Source organism: Eptesicus fuscus, chromosome 6 (genome assembly GCF_027574615.1).
Source record: "Eptesicus fuscus isolate TK198812 chromosome 6, DD_ASM_mEF_20220401, whole genome shotgun sequence".
In the NCBI taxonomy this organism is placed as follows: domain Eukaryota; kingdom Metazoa; phylum Chordata; class Mammalia; order Chiroptera; family Vespertilionidae; genus Eptesicus; species Eptesicus fuscus.
The window spans coordinates 106,306,221-106,325,325 of NC_072478.1; the positions used below are offsets into that span (position 1 = coordinate 106,306,221).

The window sequence follows — 19,105 nt, forward strand, 5'->3', positions numbered from 1 at the left end:
TGATTGTGTGTGTGATTGTGTGTGTGTGAGAGTGTGATTGAATGTGTGAGTGTGTGAGATAGTGTGTGAGATAGTGTGTGATTGTGTGTGTGATTGTGTGTGTGAGTGTGATTGTGTGTGTGTGAGAGTGTGATTGAATGTGTGAGTGTGTGAGATAGTGTGTGAGATGTGTGTGAGCGTGTGAGATAGTGTGTGAGATAGTGTGTGAGATAGTGTGTGAGCGTGTGAGATAGTGTGTGAGCTTGTGAGATAGTGTGTGAGCGTGTGAGATAGTGTGTGAGATAGTGTGTGAGATAGTGTGTGAGATAGTGTGTGAGATGTGTGTGAGCGTGTGGCCGTGCGAGAGAGGGAGGACAGGAGGGAGGGAGGGAGGGTGTGACAGGAGAGTGCGTGGGGGAGGGTGTGACAGGTTTGGGGTGCGGCGCCCAGGGACTCTCTGAAGCTGCCTCCCCTGTTGCTGCTGACAGTCGGGCGGGAGGCGCTGGATGCTTCCCTCCTGATAAGCCCGTGGCAGTGGTGGCTTCTCCGCAGTCTGGGCCTCCAGGGAGGGGCGGAGTTGGGGTTCCCCAGCCAAGTGGGTGGTCCCCCCCCAGGTTTCCTGGTGGCTTCCCCTCTCTTGCTTTGTGGAGTGAGCCTTCTGCCTGTCGGGGGGCGGGGGGTTCAGATCCAGGCTCTGCCTCTTGCAGCTGCGTGACCGGGAACGAGAGGGCAGAGCCCCTGGGGTCCCGGCTTCTACGTTCACCGCGTGGGAGTAGCCAGGGTCGCGCCTTCCTCGGTGCCACGTGGGCTGACGGGCACAGAGTAGGTGCTTCGTAGACAGGTCTGCCTTTCCCTGCTCGCTTCACGGGGTGAGGACCCTAAAGACTCTGCAGTGCCCGCGAGCCTCCGACCCTTCAGGGGAAGGCCCCGAGGCCTCGCACGGGGTCTGGTCTGGTCTCGGGGGGGGGGGGGGGAGGGCCGGTGTGAGCTACACCCGGGAGCCCCAGACGACGGCGCCCGTGCCCCGCGGACCCGCGCAGTCAGCCTCAGGAACGTGTCGCTACCCCATCGGGACGCTGTCTACGTGGAGCATCAGCACACCCTCCCGGCAGCCGGGAAGGAGCACTCGCTCCGGCTTCACAGCAGGGGCCGGGAGCCACAGGGACAGGAGGCCGGGCCGAGCCCTGCCTGCCCCTGCCCGCGCTGGCAGCAGTGTGGCGGCTCCGTAGACGGGTCTGCTCAGGCCTCTGCTGACCGCAGCCTCGTGAAATGTCAGGGGCCAGGGTGCGCTCTGTCCCACGGGGCCAGGCAGGAAGTCGGGGAGACGGAGGACGGACGTGTCCCTGGCCCGCCCGCTCCTGCCCTGACCAGCTGGCTTTTCTGGGCTTGAACTTGCTCTGCTTTCCCTGTGGCCCTGAGCCGGGCCTTCCCAGAGCTTCCGGAACATTCAGGCCTGCCTGCCAGGTGGCCCTCTGCCTCGGGGACACAGGCCGCCTGTCCCTGTGCCTTCTCGGCCGTCGGGCACGGCACTGCGCCCTCCCAGCTCCTCGCCTTTGGGGGCGGGCGGGTCCCACCTTCCCGAAGCCTCTCCTGGGGCTCTGGTCTGCAGCTCCTGGTGTTGGGGCTGCAGGAAGGGAGAATGAGGGGGCGCCCAGGGGCGGCCTTGCAGACGGCTCCTTCCCCTCGAGTGCAGGTGCTGGGGGCCCAGCGGCCCTTGTCTCCGGCGGAGCGATGCCGTCTGTGTGCCGGGCTGGGCCTCCCCTCTGCACCCCTCCCCAGACGGCTGGGCTGGGGGCCGAGGCTGCCTGAGGAGGGTGGGGTGCCCTGGGGGCGGGCCTGGGCTAGTGCCCCAGGACACCGACCGCCCCTGGAGGTAGTTAGTCCCGTTTCCACGGTTTCTCCCTTAAGACGCGTCTCAGCCGCGCGGTGTGGGCTCTGCTGCCAGGAACCGCGGTCCCCCTGCCCTGCCTGCCCGGGGCGGCGCTCGCACTGGTTTCTGGCTCACAGTGGAGAGGGGGTGGGGGGCAGGAGATGGCGGGGGGGGGGGGGGTGCAGGCGGGAGGGGGCGACAGTGGGGGCCCTCGGGCTCCTACCCCCTACTCCTCTCCGCATGGGCCAGGCTGGACTTGGGGACCCACCTTCTCTGCGCTGGGGGGTCAGGGACCTCACGGAAGGTGAAGCTGAACCCGCCTCAGGTGGGGGCACCTGTGGGCGCCCCGGCGGGACGGGAGCTGGTAGCGGCTCCCACAGCTCCACGCCCTCAGGGACCCAGTTCCCGGGCTTTGCTCTTCTGTCCGATTGCTGACCGAGGAGCCGTGTCTGCCGGGCCGGGCGGGCCTCCGAGTGGCGCTGGCGGCCCGCTTGGGTCTGGCTGTGCTCCTGCCCCGCAGCCACTGTTTCGGGCTGTGGGTCCCTCTCCCTTGACCGCCCTGCGCCCCCCCCCCCCCCCCCCCAGCCTGCCTTGCTGACGTTGAAGTAGTAAGTAGAGCTAGTTTCTTTTTTTGAGTTTCCATTTGAGGATGTTTTTTCCATTGACTTGTAGAGAGAATAGGAAGGAAGGAGGGAAGGGGAGGAGAGAGAGAGAGACACTGACGTGAGGGAGACACACCGCTTGGTTGCCTCCCACGTGAGTCCCCACCGGGGCCAGGTGTCGAACCTGCAACCCAGGTATGTGCCCTTGGCCGAGACCCTTCAGTGAGCAGGCGGGTGCTCTAACCAGCGAGCAGCACTGGCTGGGCGTGTGCTGGGTGTAATGAGGTGTTACTAGGGGGTGCGGCTACCTGTGCGCGTTAGAGAGGCTCCGGGCGGGAAGGTGGAGGGGCGCCTGGCGGGCTTTGGGGGGCAGATGCTCGGAGGGCAGGCCTTCCAGGGGGCACGAGCTGCTCGGATGTGGAGGACTTGGCCTGGGGCTCACGCCTGCCCGCCCCCCGCAGGGCACGGTCGGGCCGATGAGGACTGCGGGGACGAGCGGGCCCGGCACCGCGAGGAGCGGCTGCTGGGGGCGCGGCTGGACCGGGACCAGGAGAAGCTGCTGAGGTGAGGGCCTCCGCCCGCCGTGGGGGTGACTGGGGACCCTAATTGGACCTGGCTCCTTGGCCTCGGGTGCCACAGCGCTGCGTGTGGGAGCTGCCCTGGCCCAGGACCCTGACCCCGGGCCAGGGGGCCCCCCGGACCCCACAGCCCGGCTCTCCGAGCTGAGCGCCGGCTCTGTAGTCCGGGTGCCTGTCGTCCTCGCGGCGGCCGGGTGCCCGCGGCTCGCGTGGGACGATGTCCCGGGCCGTCCGGCGAGCGCCCATGCCTGTTCCTTCCAGAGAAAGCAAGGAGCTGGCCGACCTGGCCCGGCTGCACCCCACCGGCTGTGCTGCCAACGGCCTGAACCCCAACCTCATGGTGACCGGGGGCCCAGCGCTGGCAGGCTCAGGTCGCTGGTCCGCCGACCCCGCGGCCCACCTGGCCACGCACCCCTGGCTGCCCCGTTCAGGCAGCACGTCCATGTGGTTGGCTGGACACCCCTATGGTGAGTGGGGTCCTTTCTCCCTGCCCTGGTGGGAGGGGAGGGCGGTGGGGGATCTGCTGGAGCGGGTGTGGGGGAGGGGGTGTCGGTGGGGGAGGGGAGCCAGGCCAGCTCAGCTGGCTGCCGCCTTCTCTGGGGCCGCCTCCTCTCCTCCCACTTCACTCCCTCGTTTGTCCACGAGGGTAATTATGACGCCGCCGTCTCGGGGGGTTTCTCTGCCGTGAGCCTGTTGGGGTGGTGCCCAGGGGTGGGCAGCTGTGGGCGTCCAGCCAGCCCTCGCCCCTCAGCTTTCCTGCACGGAGGCCGGGGGAGCGGGCAGGGAAGGGCTGGGCTGGGGTCCCCAGCACTGACTTGGGCCTGGGTCTCTCCTAGGCTTGGCCCCCCCATCTCTGCACCAGGGCATGGCGCCCGCCTTCCCGCCCGGCCTGGGGGGCTCCCTGCCCTCAGCCTACCAGTTCGTCAGGGACCCCCAGTCAGGCCAGCTGGTGGTGGTCCCCAGCGATCACCTGCCTCACCTGGGTAAGTGGTGGCCTCACCCCGAGGGGGGCCGTCCTGAGTGCCAGGGCCTCCTGCGGGGGGGAGGGGGCACCCAGCAGAGCAGATGCAGGCAGACGGGCTCAGAGAGGACCTTCCGACGGGGTGCCCACGTGTGATAAAATCACGGGGTCCTGGGGTAAGCTCCACTGGGATCCCACCCAGAACCCACGTGGAGCACCAAAGCAGGGCCACTGGTCGGGCATGGACACCCCCACCTCCGCGCCCCCTCCCTCAGCACCCACTTCGCAGCCCCTGGGTGTAGTGGGGGGAGGAGGGCCCATGAGGGCGCGCTCCAGCATGAGGCTGCAGGGACGTCCTAGGCAGGGTGGACAGGGCCCCGGTGAGGGCCCCTCTGTGGCTCGGCTTCCCCTCTGAACGGGGCGGCGGGTGCCAGGTTGGTGCGGCCTCACCGTGTGTCTCGCCCGCAGCGGAGCTGATGGAGCGGGCCGCAGTGCCGCCCCTCTGGCCCGCCCTGTACCCTCCGGGCCGCAGCTCCCTGCACCACGCCCAGCAGCTGCAGCTCTTCTCCCAGCAGCACTTCCTGCGGCAGCAGGAGCTCCTGTACCTGCAGCAGCAGGCGGCCCAGGCTCTGGAGCTGCAGAGGAGCGCCCAGCTGGTGGTGAGTGGGGGTGGGGCTGTCACAGGGCTCTGTGGGGGCAGGGAGGACCCCTCCCGCTATGGATGGTGGGCCACAGAGGTCAACTGGCAGAAACTCCTAACAGTTATGGACCGTACCGTGGGGGGAGAGAAAAAACGAGAGGCTGGTGGTCAGGGAGGGCCTCCTGGAAGAGGTGACATTTACCCAGAGGCCTAAAGGAGTAAATGGTGGAGGATCCCCTGGGCAGAGGGCACCGTAGTGTGAGCAAGGCCCAGAGGTGGGCAGAGCTTGGCAGGGCTGGGGTGCGGGAAGCAATGGCAGGCGCGGTGGCCTTGTGAACTGGGGAGTTCGGGTGGGACCGTGAAGGGATATCCCAGTGGGCTCCTGCGTGTCCCCGTGCCCTGCTGGCGGTCCCCGTGATGGCCCTGGGCTCTCCCTGGGCTGGGGTGGCCTCTGACATCCACGTTGCCTAGTCCCGTAAGATGGGCTCCCCAAGCCCCCGCCTCCTTGCAGGCAGTCTGGGACGGGTGTCCTCTGCCCGGCCTTGTCCCTCCTCCTCGTGCAGCGGCCACTCAGGAGGGGTGGGCAGGGGTGGCACGTGGGTGTGAACCTCACTCTCACACCTGGCTGTGCCCTCGGACACGTGGCTTCCCCTCTCTGGGCTTCCAGTTCCCTCTGGGAAGGGAGCTGCCCGGCTCCCGTGTCACGTGGTTGCTCAGTGAGGCCGAGTGACGCGCGGGCTGGCGCTTGGAGCGTCTCTCCCCCGTGTGTGTGTGTGTGTGTGTGTGTGTGTGTGTGTGTGTGTGTGTGTGGACGGCCCGGCCTCGTGGGCACTGGCTGCCCTTGAGCCAGATTACCCCCCACCCCCGTTTCCTCGGAAGTCATCAGAGACGGGGGAGGGCTCCCCGGCCCGCCTGGGGTGGGGGGCGGCGAGGAGGCAGGAGCCTCGCAGGCGGTGAGCTCTCCGTGCCGGCAGCTGCCGGGCGCTCCTTCGTCTTCGGGAGCCTCCCCTGCCCGGGCTCCCCTGGGCCTCACTGAGGGGCCCGGCGGGGCCCGGGTCTGGGCGGGAGGCCCCCAGCTTTGTCTGCTGGGTTCTGGAAGGAATACTGTGCTTGTTCCATGCGCTCTGCGGCGGAATGTCCGCCTCGGGCTGGGGGCGGGGTGGGCGGCCCGCACCCTGGACCCCGCCTGAGGCTCTCCGGGGGCTGGGGGCCCTGGGGACCGGCCATGGCCCTGCGATGCTGACCCTGCCTGTGGCCCCTCCCAGCAGGAGCGGCTGAAGGCCCAGGAGCACCGGGCGGAGATGGAGGAGAAGGTCAGCAAGCGGAGCCTGGAGGCCGCGGGGAAGGCCAGCCTGGCCGCCGCGGGCCCTGGGCTGCTGCCTCGGAAGCCCCCTGGCCTGCCCACGGGCCCTGCGGGCACCTACGGCAAGGCCATGAGCCCCCCGCCGTCTCCCCGCGCTTCCCCTGTGGCTGCCCTGAAGGCCAAAGTCATCCAGAAGCTGGAGGACGTGACCAAGCCACCGCCCACCTACGCCTACCCCGCCACGCCGAGCTCCCACCCCAGCAGCCCGCCGCCCGCCTCCCCGCCGCCCACGCCGGGCATCGCCCGCAAGGAGGAGGCGCCGGAGAACGTGGTGGAGAAGAAGGACCTGGAGCTGGAGAAGGACGCCGCCAGCCCCTTCCAGGCCTTGTTCTCAGGTGGGCGCCGCGGGGCCCGGGCTGTGCCCTGCCCGCGAAACGTCTCCCGCCCGTCCGAGTCTTTCGTTGACACCTCCCGTCACTGCTCTGCTGAGACCTGCGTGCACCCGGGAGTGGACCCAGGCACCCGACAGACTGCCCCCCCGCCCCCCCCCCTCCCCCCCGGTGGTGCCAGGGAGATGGGCGTGATGGCAGAACGCACGCTGAGACCCTGGGGCAGTCAGCACCGGGCCTGCCACGTGGCAGTCATGCCGATAGCAGCACGGGGACTCCCATCCGGCTCTGGGGACTTCCCCGTCCCGTGTCAGAGGGGGCATGCAGCAGGTGGCCTGCGTGGGGCCTCAGGCATACGTTCCTCCTCCCTGGGGCTAAGAGTGGGCTTGTGCACGGGACCACTTGAGTTTAATTCAGATTCTGCCACCAGGACGCTGTGTGATGTTGGGCAAGTGGCTGCCCCTCTCTGAGGAGCCTCGGTGCCACGCTGACGTTCAGCCCTGAGCACGTGCCCGGCCCCGGCTGCTCTGTGCACCTGCCCCCCCCCCCCCCCCCCCGGGTTACTCTTAAGCTCCTGCCACTCGCCCGGCTCGGCGGGGCCTGGGTGTGCGGGGCAGAGTCGCTCCCACCAGCCTGCTCTCGGGGAGATTTCACTCGAGGGCAGGAGTTCAGAGTAAAGGGGCGGGGGGGGGCAGTGTATTACAGTTTTTTAACAACTTGGGTGCCCAGCTCCGCTCTAACGGGGTGGGGCGGGCGGTCCCTGTGGACTGGAGGCCCGAGACGCACAGGCTGGTGGGACTGTTTGGGGTCTTACTAGGCATTTGCTCCCAACCAGCCTGGCCCTGGGTGCTGGGGGAGGGGCTGGAGAAAGTGCTGCCTGTGGGTTCTGCCTCGGGGTCTGAGGACCCCTGGGGCCAGGATGGTGGCTGATGCCCCCGGGGTGAGATCCTGGCGAGCAGAGGGGGGTGTGGCCTGTCCTGGCTGGGGGGTGGGTGTTGGTGAGGGCACAGGGAAGGCCCGCTGACCGCCGTGTCCTTGCAGATATCCCGCCCCGGTACCCGTTCCCAGCCCTGCCACCGCACTACGGGAGGCCCTACCCGTTCCTGCTGCAGCCCACGGCGGCCGCCGACGCCGACGGCCTGGCCCCCGACGTGCCCCTCCCGGCCGATGGGCCTGAGCGCCTGGCGCTCTCGCCCGAAGACAAGCCCATCCGCCTGTCCCCCTCCGAGATCCCAGAGCCCCTGCGGGAGGGCCCCGACGCGGAGCCGCTGGCGGAGCGGGAGGTGAAGGCGGAGGTGGAGGACGTGGACGAAGGCCCCGCGGAGCTGCCCTCCCTGGAGTCGCCGCTGGCGCTGCGCCCCGAGGAAGCCATGGCGACCCCGAGCCCCGAGGGTGGCTGCGGGGGTGGCCTGCTGGACGCTCAGGCGCTGGGCGCCAGTGGGCAGGGGGGTGCGGAGCCCTCCGGGTGCCTGGACTTCGCCGAGGGGGCCGACGCGCCCGTGGACTCGCCGGGTCGGACAGCATCCTGCACGGCTGTCCCGGACTTGGGGGGCCGGCTGACCCCAGAGACGCTGGTTGAGGCTAAGGAGGAGCCCGTGGAGGTGCCCGTGGCCGTGCCTGTGGCCGTGGCCGTGGCGGAGGCAGTGCCCGAGGAAGATCTGGCCCAGGCAGCGCCGAGCGAGCCCCGGCCCGGCCTGGAATTGGGCGACTGTGACGTGCCCCCCGGGGAGGGACAGCGTCTGGGTCTGGAGGCCCAGGAGGCCGCGCCCGAGCCCGGCAGTGCCTGCTTCCTGGAAGAGGAGGGCTCCGACCGCTTCCTGCCCGGCCTGGACGACCCGCTGGCCGGCATGAACGCCCTGGCGGCGGCCGCAGAGCTGCCCCAGGCCCGGCCTCTGCCCTCCCCGGGCGCCGGAGCCCAGGCCCTGGAGCAGCTGGAGGCGGCGCAGAGCCTGGCGCTGGAGCAGAGCTTCCTGCACGGCATCACCCTGCTGAGCGAGATCGCCGAGCTGGAGCTGGAGAAGCGGAGCCAGGACGGGGCCGGTGAGCTGGCGGGGGCTGGGCGTGGCTGGTGTGTGTTGTGTGTGTGTGTATGTGTGTGTAAGTGTGTGTGTGTGTGTGTGTAATTTTACAAGATTCAAACAGTTTAGCTGGTTTTGCTCGGGGTAGAGCGTTGGCCTGCGGACTGAAGGGTCCGATTCCTGTCTAAGGCACGTAGCTCGGTTGCAGGCTCCTCCCTGGCCCAGGTCCTGGTCGGGAGCGTGCAGGAGGCAGCATCGATGTTTCTCTCTGTTTCCCTCTCCCACTCTCTCTCTAAAAATCAGTGGAAAAATGTCCTCGGGTGAGGATTTAAAAAGAAAAAGAAAAAGATTGTAACGTTTTAAAAACACCCAGGATATGGCTTATTCGTATTCACTGAAACTTTTTGGTAAAATACACATAAAACTTATCATCTTGACTGTTTCCAAGGGTACAGGTCAGTAGGTTGTGGGTTCATGTCCAGCCCATCTGTGGGTTTCTCAGTGGTGACATTTCTCTTGTTCTGTCGGTGTGAGTTTTGTATTAGGAAGATCCTTTGTTGCAAGGGGCAGGAATTCATTCTCACTGGCTTAGAAAAAGGCAGGACATTTATTGGCTCGTGTACCCGAGGGACAGCAGCGATTAGATAAATAGCTTCAGGTATGGCTGGATCCAGGTGCTCAAGCCACGTTATCAGGAGCTTCTTTTCCTACCCACCTTCTCCCCATCCCTCTCGCCCCTTGCTCCACGTTCCTCTCTGTTGGCCTCATTCAAGGCAGGCCCACTGTTCTCATGGGGCGGGGCGTCCCGATATCCATTCCAGGCCCATGGGCCGCTCAGCTCAGCTCAGCAGCCTCCAGAAGAGGCACTTCTTTCCTGGCAGCTCTGGCCAAGGGGCCACCATCCGTTGGCTCTGGGATTCACGCTTTTTGCAGGAGTGCACCCTTGGGGCTCAGGGCAGTGGTCGGCAAACTCATTAGTCAACAGAGCCAAATACCAACAGGACAACGATTGACATTTCCTTTGAGAGCCAAATTTTTTAAACTTAAACTTCTTCTAACACCACTTCTTCAAAATAGACTCGCCCAGGCCGAAAACCGACTCCTGCGCGTGGGCCATGAAGTTTCAATCGCACTGTACGTGCGTGCCCGCACGTGGTATTTTGTGGAAGAGCCACACTCAAGGGGCCAAAGAGCCGCATGTGGCTCGAGAGCCGCAGTTTGCCAACCACTGGCCCAGGGGCTAGGAAGGACTGGGTCTGATCATGCTCCACCCTTGATGGAGTGTCACCTCTGGGGTGTGGGAGAAGGTGGGCCTCCGACGGAAGCGGGGGTGCCCGCAGCAAAAGGGCTGGGCACAGAAATGAGGTGCAACATAGAACATCGGGGCGCTCCAAGAACTGGGAAGAGGGCTGTGGGTCAGACGCCGCCTCGCCGCCCCACGCTCAGCCCAGCGCGGCAGAGGGGCGCAGGCGACAGCTGCCACGGGGTAATAATAGCAGAGCGGCGCCCGGGCGGGTTTCCTCTAGCGCCGCTTCTACTCACATTTCTAAAATGGGGACCGGCCGAAACCAGTTTGGCTCAGTGGATAGAGCGTCGGCCTGCGGACTGAAAGGTCCCAGGTTCGATTCCGGTCTAAGGGCATGTACCTTGGTTGCGGGCACGTCCCCAGTAGGGGGTGTGCAGGAGGCAGCTGGTGGATGTTTCTCTCTCATCGATGTTTCTAACTCTCTATTCCCTCTCTCTTCCTCACTGTAATAAATCAATAAAATATATATTAAAAAAAATAATAATAAAATAAAATAAAATAAAATAAAATGGGGACCGTTCCGTCAACAGTGTTCAGTTCCCACTCAGTGTAGTGTCTTTACTAACCACTTTTCGGATTTTTTAAAAACGTTGTAAATGTCTTTTATTTAAGACATTTGTGTTTTTTATTTTATTAATTTTTTTTTGTTAGTCCTCACCTGAGGTTATTTTTTCCATTGTTTTTCAGAGAGGGGGGGAGGGAGGGGGAGAGGGAGAGAGAGACATGGATGTGAGAGAAGCATCGTCTGGCTGCCTCCCGCATGCGCTGCAACCCAGGGACAGGCCCTTGATCGGGAATCGAACCAGAGACCCTTTGGTGTACAGTTTGATGCTCTAACCACTGAGCACACCGGCCAGGGCAACGTTTATGTTTTCTAAATGTTTCTTAGGGACTTCTCAGTTTTCCGCCCCTCGGAGGCCCGGCCGCCCACGACCCGTCCTCGCTGGTCGGGCGTCTGCCTCCGCCTTTCCTTGCCTGTTCCTTCCGGCTGTTGGGAGCGACGTGACGTTTGCCCTTGCAGAAAGACCTGTGCCGGCCCGCGGGGGTTCCTGGGGTCCTGCTCCCGGGGTGGGGTGGCTGTCCAGCGGCCCCCTCAGCGCCCTGTCCCCCTCAGATGCATGCTTTGTTTTTTCTGAAGCTCATTGCTGCCTTTTGTTTAAATGGTTTGGTGTAAAGGTGTGTTTTTTTCCAGAGGAAATTGAAAACCCTCTAAATTCTACCAACTGGTGGTGGGTCTTCAGGGGGGACCGCCGAGGGGGCTGAGGAGGGCCCGCAGTGTGGGGGCCACCCCTCGCCCTGGTCCCTCTCGCACTCCCGCCTCACTTCCTGTCTGGGACCCTGCGTGCCCTCGTTCGGCAGATGCTTGTCATGCGTCCGCCGTGTTGGTGGCACGGCGTGCTGAGGCCCAGCACTGCTGTGGGGGCAGGCGGGGTGCACCCACTGGGGTGGAGACAGCGGAGGTGGAAGGGGGCTCCTCGGGGATGGCCAGGGAGGCCCCTCCCGATACGGGGCCTGAGCAAGGCGAGGGCGGAGGCTCTTCTGGGGAAAACCATTCAGGCCACAGGGAGGCCGGTGCAGAGGCCGAGGGGACGGCGTCTGGCGCGTCGGAGCGAGAGCAGGGAGGCTGGGGCTGCAGTGGCCTGGGAGGGGGCATGGTGGCGAGGAGGCCAGGGGGGGGGGCAGTCTCGGGGGGCTTTCCCTTTGAATGGAGAGTCATCGGAGGGCGGTTCTGAGCTGGAGCCACAGGATCAGATGTACGTAGGGTGGCTGTGGGGCTGCGTGGAGGCCCAGGCGAGGCCCTGGGTCCAGGCCAGGAGGGGTGGCGGGAGGTGCGGAGCGGAGGGCTCTGGGGAAGGAAGTTCCGGCGGGGCCAGCCGCCTCTGCTGACTGCGGGACGGGCAGACGGGACGGGCTTGTGGAGGGACCCACGGGTCTGGCCTGTTTCTGAGCTGGGGAAGCTGCGGGGGGGCAGGGGTGTGCAGTTTGGGCGGGAGAGCAGCAGGTGGTTTGGACTCGGGCCTCTGAGGTGCCCTGCAGCGCTGAGGGGCTGCGGCGGAGCGGGGGGCCGCGGCGGAGTTTGGGGCTGCGGCGGAGTTGGGGCCGCGGCGGAGCTGGGGCTGGTGGCCCTCGCTTCCCTCAGTGGCTGAAGGAACTGAGCGCCAGTCCCCGCGGGTTTCCCTTCAGAGCTGGGCGGTGGGGCCGGTGGGTGAGCAGGGGGCGCTCCTGGAGCCACCAGGCCTCCCAGTGGCTGCCCACACCGAGTGACCATCCCTCCTCCCGCCTGCCGGCCTCAGCCCGTGCCTGCCCTGGCCCGTGGGGTGCCGGCACCCGTCAGCGTTCTGGCCCCGGTCGCCCCCCTTAGGGAAACCAGCAGGCTGGTGTCTCACGGTCCGGGAGGCTGGGGTCCGAGAGCCAGGTGTGGGCAGGCGGGTTCCTCCGAGGCCTCGCTCCTTGCGTGTAGACGGACATGCTCTCCGTGTCCTCACTTGGCCATCCTGTGTGTCCGTGGCCTCATCTCCTCTTCTGAGGACGTAGTCACATTGGTGAGGGCCACCCCAGACTTCACTTTACCTTGACCAATCTCCAAATAAGGTCACATTCTAAGGTGCTGGGGTTCAGACTTCAACGTGTGATTTTGGGGGGACACAAGTCACCGTAGCAGCTGGTCATCAGGCTGCGCTGGGGTGTCGGTCCTGAGAGCCCCAGCAAGACTGGCTCATTGGCCAGGAAGGGGGTGACAAGCCCCCCTTGGGCCCCTCCTCTGCCCGGAGCAGCCTGACCCAGCAGCCGAGGGTCCTGTGAGGCCTTGAAGGGTGTTTCATGGGCATCACCTCCGGGCGGGCCTCGGGTTCCCTGTGACACCCCCCACGGGGGCTGATGGGTTCACTGCTCGGCGGCCTCAGTTTCCATCAGGAGAGAGAGGAGCCAGCCAGGGGCTCAGCGGGCAGTGACAGGGCTGGTCCCTCGTGGGAAGGGGCGGTGGCCCCGGGTGAGGAGCCGGGTCTGGCAGCGTGGTTATTCACGTCGGCTTCGTGGAACCGTACACATGGGACAGTCACAGAAGTGATCACGTGTTACGTACCAGAGGAAACGTCAGTTAAATCAGAACTCTGCTCACTTAGCAGTCTGATAGTGGTCCATGGGGCCTCCTCCTCCCTGGGGGCGTTCGAGGGGGCTGGGCTGCAGCGCCCACAGTCCTGTCCCGGGGCGCACAGCGAGGCGGCGGCTCACCGGCCTCTGTCGCAGGTGCGGAGCGGGGCCTGGCGGCGCGGCCCTCGCTGGAGAGCCTGCTGGCGGCCAGCAGCCACATGCTCAAGGAGGTGCTGGACAGCCCCTTCGTGGACCCGCTCAAGAGCCTGCGGCTCCCGCGGGAGCTGAACCCCAACAAGAAGTACAGCTGGATGCAGAAGAAGGAGGAGCGGGTGAGGTGTTCTGGGCCCCGTTTCCTGCCCGGGGCCTGTGCGGGGGGGCTGAGACGGGTCCCCCCGGAGACGACCTTGGGCATGGCTGGCTCTGGAGCTGGAAGGGCTGGTCCTGGGCAAGCTGTTGCTCATTTCTGGGCCTCGGTTTACCCGTCGGGCGTGTCCCATGGCGGCAGCCTGACGGACGGGAAGAGTAGGCCTGGCTGTGCCCTGGCTCCCTGGGGGCCTTGGGCAGTGGCTTCGGTCTCTGAGCCTCCACCTGTGGCGGGTGCTGCGGTGGCCGCGCTGCCTGAGCTGTTGTTACGGGTCAGTTGGCCTTGACGCAGCCGCCAAAGCTGGTTTTTCGGTCCCTGTCGTGCAGATGAGGTGTCTGTTTTGCCCAAGGCCGCGGTTAGAAGGCGGCAGAGGTGGGATCTGAGCTGGGCGCCTGGTCTTGGCCATGAAGCCTCGCCGCCCCCCTGGTCTGAGCAGGCGCCTGATGAGGCGGCGGGAGCCAGCGGGTTGGCGTCCTCACCCCCCCTCTCCCCCCAGATGTTCGCCATGAAGTCCTCCCTGGAGCACATGGACGCCATGGAGCTGGACTTCCGGATGCGGCTGGCCGAGGTGCAGCGGCAGTACAAGGAGAAGCAGCGGGAGCTGGTGAAGCTGCAGCGGCGCCGGGAGTCCGAGTGAGTGCGCCCCCGCCCCCGCCCCCGCCCCGGGGCCCTAGCGTGGCGCTCAGTAGGTCCGCTGTGTAGGCCGGCCGAGGTGTGTGTGGACCCGAGTGACGTGGGCGCATCGTCTAGCCAAGCGTGTGATTCTCTTTAAGGGACAGGCTCGAGGAACCCCATAGAAGCTTGGCACGCAGAGGCCCTGGCAGGCCACGGAAACGGACCCACGCCCTGAGCGCCCTGTCGCCCCCTCGCAAGAGAGGGAAGAGCCGCAACAGTAGCGGAAAGTAAGGCTGGCCCCTCGGTGGGTCGGGGACTGGCACAGAGCTCGGAGGGGGGGCGCGCGGGCCCGCGCAGGGCCTGCGTCAGGGCGCTGGGACCTCGAGTCCCTTGGGCTCTGGCCCCCGGGTTTGCTAGCTCTCAGGGAGCAGAGGGTGAGCCAGGGGCGTGGCGGATCGACAGGCAGACTCACCCGGCCAGGCGCGGCCCCCCTGCTTAGCAGCGGGCAGGTGGCCCCAGCGAGCGGTGCCCGGCCGTCGCCCAGATGTTTCCCACTTCGTCCTGCCACGCCTGCTTCCTCCGTGGCTCGCGACCAACTCCCGCTCTTCTGCCCCTCGTGGCGGGCCCGCCAAGCCCAGTCCGGGGGAGGCCTCCAGCTTGTGGGTCACTCGGTTCTCTGGTTCTCTTCGTGCCGGGCAGTGTCATTCCCGCCCCCCTGGCTGGACCCGCGGCCACCACCTTCGTGTGCTCTGGGCACAAGCTCCTTGAGTGGCAGTGGAGGTTCTGTGTGGCCCCTCGGGGGCGTCTTGAAGGCGGGCCAGACTGAGAGCCTTTCCTGCCGGCCGGGTGGGGGCAGGAAGGATGCTGTGGCCTCCCTGGTGCCGAGCAGCAGGAGCTGAAGGAGGCCCATTCAGGAAGGCGTGGCGTGCGCCTCAGCCCCCGACTTCAGTGCAGGCGACGCTAGGTGGCCTGGTGCTTGGCCTGAGGGAGGCACCGGAGAGTCGGGGTCTGCCACAGGTCTCCTCGGGAGAGGGCAGCCCCGAGGCCCCAGGATTGCACGGAGCTTTCCTGGATGTGCTTCACTGAGGAGGATGGGGGGGGAGAAACGCCCACCAGCCATGCCGGAGGGAGAGCAGCTCCTGGGGAGGAGAGTGGGCGGCCGGCAGCCTGCACCCCTCGGGGTAGGAGCATGGACCCTGGGGGGTTGCGCTTCCTGCTGCTGAGCCCCAGCTCCCACCCTCGCTGTGACCTTGGCCAGGTGTTGGCTTTTTCAAGCCTCAGACTCATCTATAAAAAATAGTACATCGCTCGGCCAGTGTGGCTTAGTGGATAGGGTGTCAGACTGCGGACCGAAGGGTCCTGAGTTCGATTCCGGTCAAGGGCACGTATCTTGGTTGCAGGCTCCTCCCCGGCCCCGTCTCTGGTCGGAGCTTGTGCAGGAGGCAACCAATGGATGTGTTTCTCTCACATTCATGTTTCTGTCTTTCCCTCTCTCTTCCACTCTCCCTAAAAACCAATGGGAAAATCCCCAGAGAGGATAAACAACAAAATAGCACACAGAATAAAGCCTTGTCCTGTGGCTAAAATACAAAGCACTAACACGGGAGGAGACAGAGCAGGCACCACGAAAAAGTTAGCTGCTCTTACTGTTATTCCTTGTGAGGGTTTAGCTTAGAGCAGCAGAGAGAAGTCCTTAACAGGACACGTCCCGACTGCGCATACTCCCAAGGGTACGGAGCCCGGCCAGGGGCTTCCTTCATATAAGCTCTTGATTTTGGTTGCCCTCCCCTGCTGGCGGAATTCCTGGGCATTTCTGATCCTTGCTCTTGGCACATGTTGGTTAAAGAGGCGTCTGACCACGCAGAGCTGTGTGTGTGAGCGTGTGTGAGGGACATGGGAGAAAGGCCAGCAGAGGGGACTGCGTTGGCGTTTTTCTTCTTTCCCATTCACAAATATCCCAGAATCCCAGCCCCATGGCTCCACAGGATCCGTCTCCCCAGACTGGGTCCTGTGTCATCACTGTCTGTGCTTCACCATCCAGAGCCCACCCTCAGGGCCACGAGGGCGGACCCCAGCCCTGAGTGCTGCCCGACCGGGTGCTGACCAACGGTGCCTCTGGTTGCAGGCTGAGCAGCAAGCCCCTGCTGACTTCGGATGCCTACGAGCTGGGAGCGGGCGTGAGGAAGAGGCACAAGGGGCCTGAGGAGGAACACGATGCCCTCGTGGGAACCGGGAAAGCGAGGGGGAGGAGCCAGCCTTGGGACGAGCACGAAGCGCCTTCGGACTTCATGAGTCAGGTGAGGAACCCGCCCCCACCGCAGGCAGCCCCGTGCTGCAGAGAAACTGGAGAAGTGGTTGCCTTCTTGTCTCCAACCTGCCTCCTAGTCCAGAGAAAATGATGGCCCGGAGACTTACCAAAGCATCACAGCCTCGGGCAGAGCGGAGACTTGAAGCTCGCAGCCTGAGTTTTTAACCAGATAGCGCAATTACTCTGTTTAACGGTGTAATTGTTTAATGAGCGGCTTCACCATCCCGTATCGAAGAAACAAGGGCTTGATGCCGTTGTAATTTCCTCGGTGAACTCCGCAGACGTAATGGGTGGAGAGCCAGCTCCTTGATTTTCCTTCTTTCTGCAGAGCATTGAAACCATCCCCTCAGAGCCCACACCTCTCCATCCTCAGCACCTTGTCACCCTCCTGCAAAGCCCTGGGAGGGCTGTTTGGTTCCGTGGCCCTCGGAGGGAAGTGCTCGCGTCAGGGACGTGGGGGTGGGGAAGAGAGGCAGTTGGTACGCCAGCACCTGCCTTCTACTCTCAGGTTGTGAAGGGCACTTTGGTTGTTTAAATGATGCTGTCCCAACTTTTTTCTCCTTACGAGATGTTACCTGGTTAAAGAAAATCGAGATAAGATATTCAAATGAGGGGCATTAATGGCTTGGAAGCTGCCCATTTCACTTCAGCCACAAACGACTACAGCTGATGAGAGGGAAAGCAGGAGCTTAATCTTGGAAATCTCTAATCTCGGCTCCAGGCATCCCGGGCACGCTCCAAGCGTTTTCTTGGCAGCCTCGGCCCCTGGAGTTGGATGGGCCAGCGCAGGCCGCTTCGCCAGCTGCTTTAGGTGGTTGAGATAAGCAGATCAGCCGGGCTCGATCTGGGTGTTCGATCTTGGTTCCTGCCCTCCTCCTCTAATCCAGCTGGCTTCTCCGGCTCGTTGGCAGCGCTGCTTCTCCGAGTGCTTCCCCAGGAGGCACCAGCAGCACCCGGGAGCCATGCCAGTGCCAGTGATCCTTGTCCCTGGCTGTGTGCTCAGGGCTCCGTGTGCCTTACCTCGGTTCCTCTTCAGAGCAACCTTGTGGGTGTCTGTCCACAGCTATCCCCATTTCACAGAGTAGGAGAATCGAGGCTAGGAGGAGTGAAGCCGTGTGTCAGAAACCACAGAGGCAGAGAGGAGAACCGGAGTCGGGTTCGTCAGAGCTTGTCCACGGAGACCCACTGTCCCGTTGGGGTCCAGTGTCTTAACCAAGGACTTCCCCCTTCCCTCTCCAGCTGAAGATTAAGAAGAAGAAGATGGCCAGCGACCAGGAGCAGTTGGCAAGCAAGCTGGACAAGGCCCTGTCCCTCACCAAGCAGGACAAGCTGAAGTCCCCCTTCAAGTTCTCGGACGGTTGTGGGGGGAAGTCCAAGCCGGGCGGGGGCTGCGGCAGGTACTTGACGCCGTATGACAGCCTGCTGGGCAAGGACAGGAGGGCGCTGGCCAAAGGCCTCGGCCTGTCTCTCAAAGCCTCCCGAGAAGGTAAACACAAACGGGCCGCCAAAGCCAGGAAGATGGAGGTGGGCTTCAAGGCCCGGGGCCAGCCCAAGTCGGCCCACTCCCCGTTCGCCTCGGAAGTGAGCAGCTACTCCTACAGTAAGTAGCGGATGCCGCGCCTCCAGGCCGCTGCTTCTCGTCTCTCCTCTGTCTGTCTGTCTGGGGTTCTCCAAGGTCTTTTTTCTGCCTCTGCACGGGCGCCAGGCCGGAAGTGGGTCCCCCTGCCGGAAGTGGGTCCCCCTGAAGCGGAAGTGCCTGCAGTGGCTGCGGCCATATTGGGCGGCCACCAATGATTGGCGGAGGGAGCGGAAGTCCGCCTGCCCGCTGGTGCTGGCCTTCCGGAAAGCCGTGAGGGCGGAGGCCTTGTGCCACAGAGTTTCCGGCTGCGCTGCCTAGAGCGGCCGCTCAGGACCATAGAGATGCTCCCGCCTCCCCGGCCCGCAGGCGGCTCTCCGTCCTCGTCTGTCCTTCCCGGAGTTGCCGCCGTCCTGCGTTGGGTCTCCGCGGGGTCCCTCGGTTGGAGGGTGTGATCCGGCCCGCCGCGGGCTGGTGAGAACACCTGATGGGCGCTCGCCAGGCGGGAGCCGCTCGAGGGGCGGGGCGGCCGCGTTTCACGGTGTCTGTGTGACGGCCTTCTAGGCGGCCGCCGTGTCCCTGCGGGTAGATCCCGAGGCGGCGAGGTTGGCCGCGCTGCGGGGGAGTCGGGCCGGGATCAGGCCCAGGACTTCCAGCCGCGCAGGATGAGGCCCAGGCCGGTCGCTGTTTGGTGCAGATGGCGGCCGAGCCCGCGAGCACCGCTGGGGGCCTGGGCTGAGCCTCATTCACCGGCGCTCCGGGCGGCCTCGGGTCACGGGTCAGCCCGGCGCCTCTCCGCGGCCTGTGGCGCCCGCCCCGCGGCGTGACGTGGAGCAGGTGTCGGTGTTTGCGGGCGGGGGACCTGATGCCCAGGATGGATGATGGTGGGGGCCCGGCGTGGCTGCTGCAGGGAAGCCCAGAGGGCCTTCTGGCGCCTGTGGGGGCTGTGGGTGGTGGAGGGCTTTTCCCCGGTGACTGCTTGGGTCTGCGTCTGGGCTTCTGATCGGCTCTTTCTGGGTCAGTGGGGCGATGGGGTTTCAGTGTCCAGGGCAAAATGGCGCCTTTAGTGTTACCATCAAGTGTGTTTTCTGGGGCGAAGAAAGGACAGTTGGAGTGGACCCTGCAGGCTGTGGTGCGCTGGGAGGGAGTCGCGCTGGTGAAGGCGGACCTGGCACCTCGCAGGAGGTGAAGCGCTGCTGCTGTGGGTGCTGAAGGGGGGGTGACGGCGGTCGAGTGGGTCTTCAGGGCTGGTTCTCGGGGGGCAGGCAGGTCCGTGCTGAGGACAAGCGCGCGCGGGGTCCCTCGGTTGGAGGGTGTGATCCGGCCGCGCAGCCGGGCCCGGGCGCTCAGAGACTCAGCCCCGAAGGAGGGACGGCCTTTAGCCCTGCGGGACCGCCCCGGCTGGTTGTGGAGTGACGAGGGTGTGGGGAGGCTTGCTTCTCCTTTGATCTTTCAAAGCGGAGGGGCTGATGGGTGGGGCCTGGCTGGTTGCCGGAAGAGCCC

At 65.0% G+C, this 19,105-nt stretch overlaps 1 protein-coding gene across 4 annotated transcripts in view; it reads left to right on the plus strand.

Annotated features, from left to right (window-relative positions):
• TNRC18 (trinucleotide repeat containing 18) overlaps positions 1 to 19,105 on the plus strand; it is a 76,499-nt gene that overhangs the window by 27,136 nt on the left and 30,258 nt on the right. For 2 of the 4 annotated variants that reach the window (XM_054718164.1, XM_054718165.1), the window contains 11 exons: positions 2,913 to 3,015; positions 3,291 to 3,496; positions 3,866 to 4,012; positions 4,459 to 4,649; positions 5,896 to 6,328; positions 7,364 to 8,362; positions 12,893 to 13,068; positions 13,600 to 13,736; positions 13,877 to 14,005; positions 15,844 to 16,015; positions 17,266 to 17,626. In XM_054718164.1, coding sequence (XP_054574139.1) covers positions 2,913 to 3,015; positions 3,291 to 3,496; positions 3,866 to 4,012; positions 4,459 to 4,649; positions 5,896 to 6,328; positions 7,364 to 8,362; positions 12,893 to 13,068; positions 13,600 to 13,736; positions 13,877 to 14,005; positions 15,844 to 16,015; positions 17,266 to 17,626 — 3,054 coding nt within the window. The remainder of the gene's footprint in view (positions 1 to 2,912; positions 3,016 to 3,290; positions 3,497 to 3,865; positions 4,013 to 4,458; positions 4,650 to 5,895; positions 6,329 to 7,363; positions 8,363 to 12,892; positions 13,069 to 13,599; positions 13,737 to 13,876; positions 14,006 to 15,843; positions 16,016 to 17,265; positions 17,627 to 19,105) is intronic. The other 2 variants (XM_054718166.1, XM_054718167.1) reach the window with 2 other exon arrangements.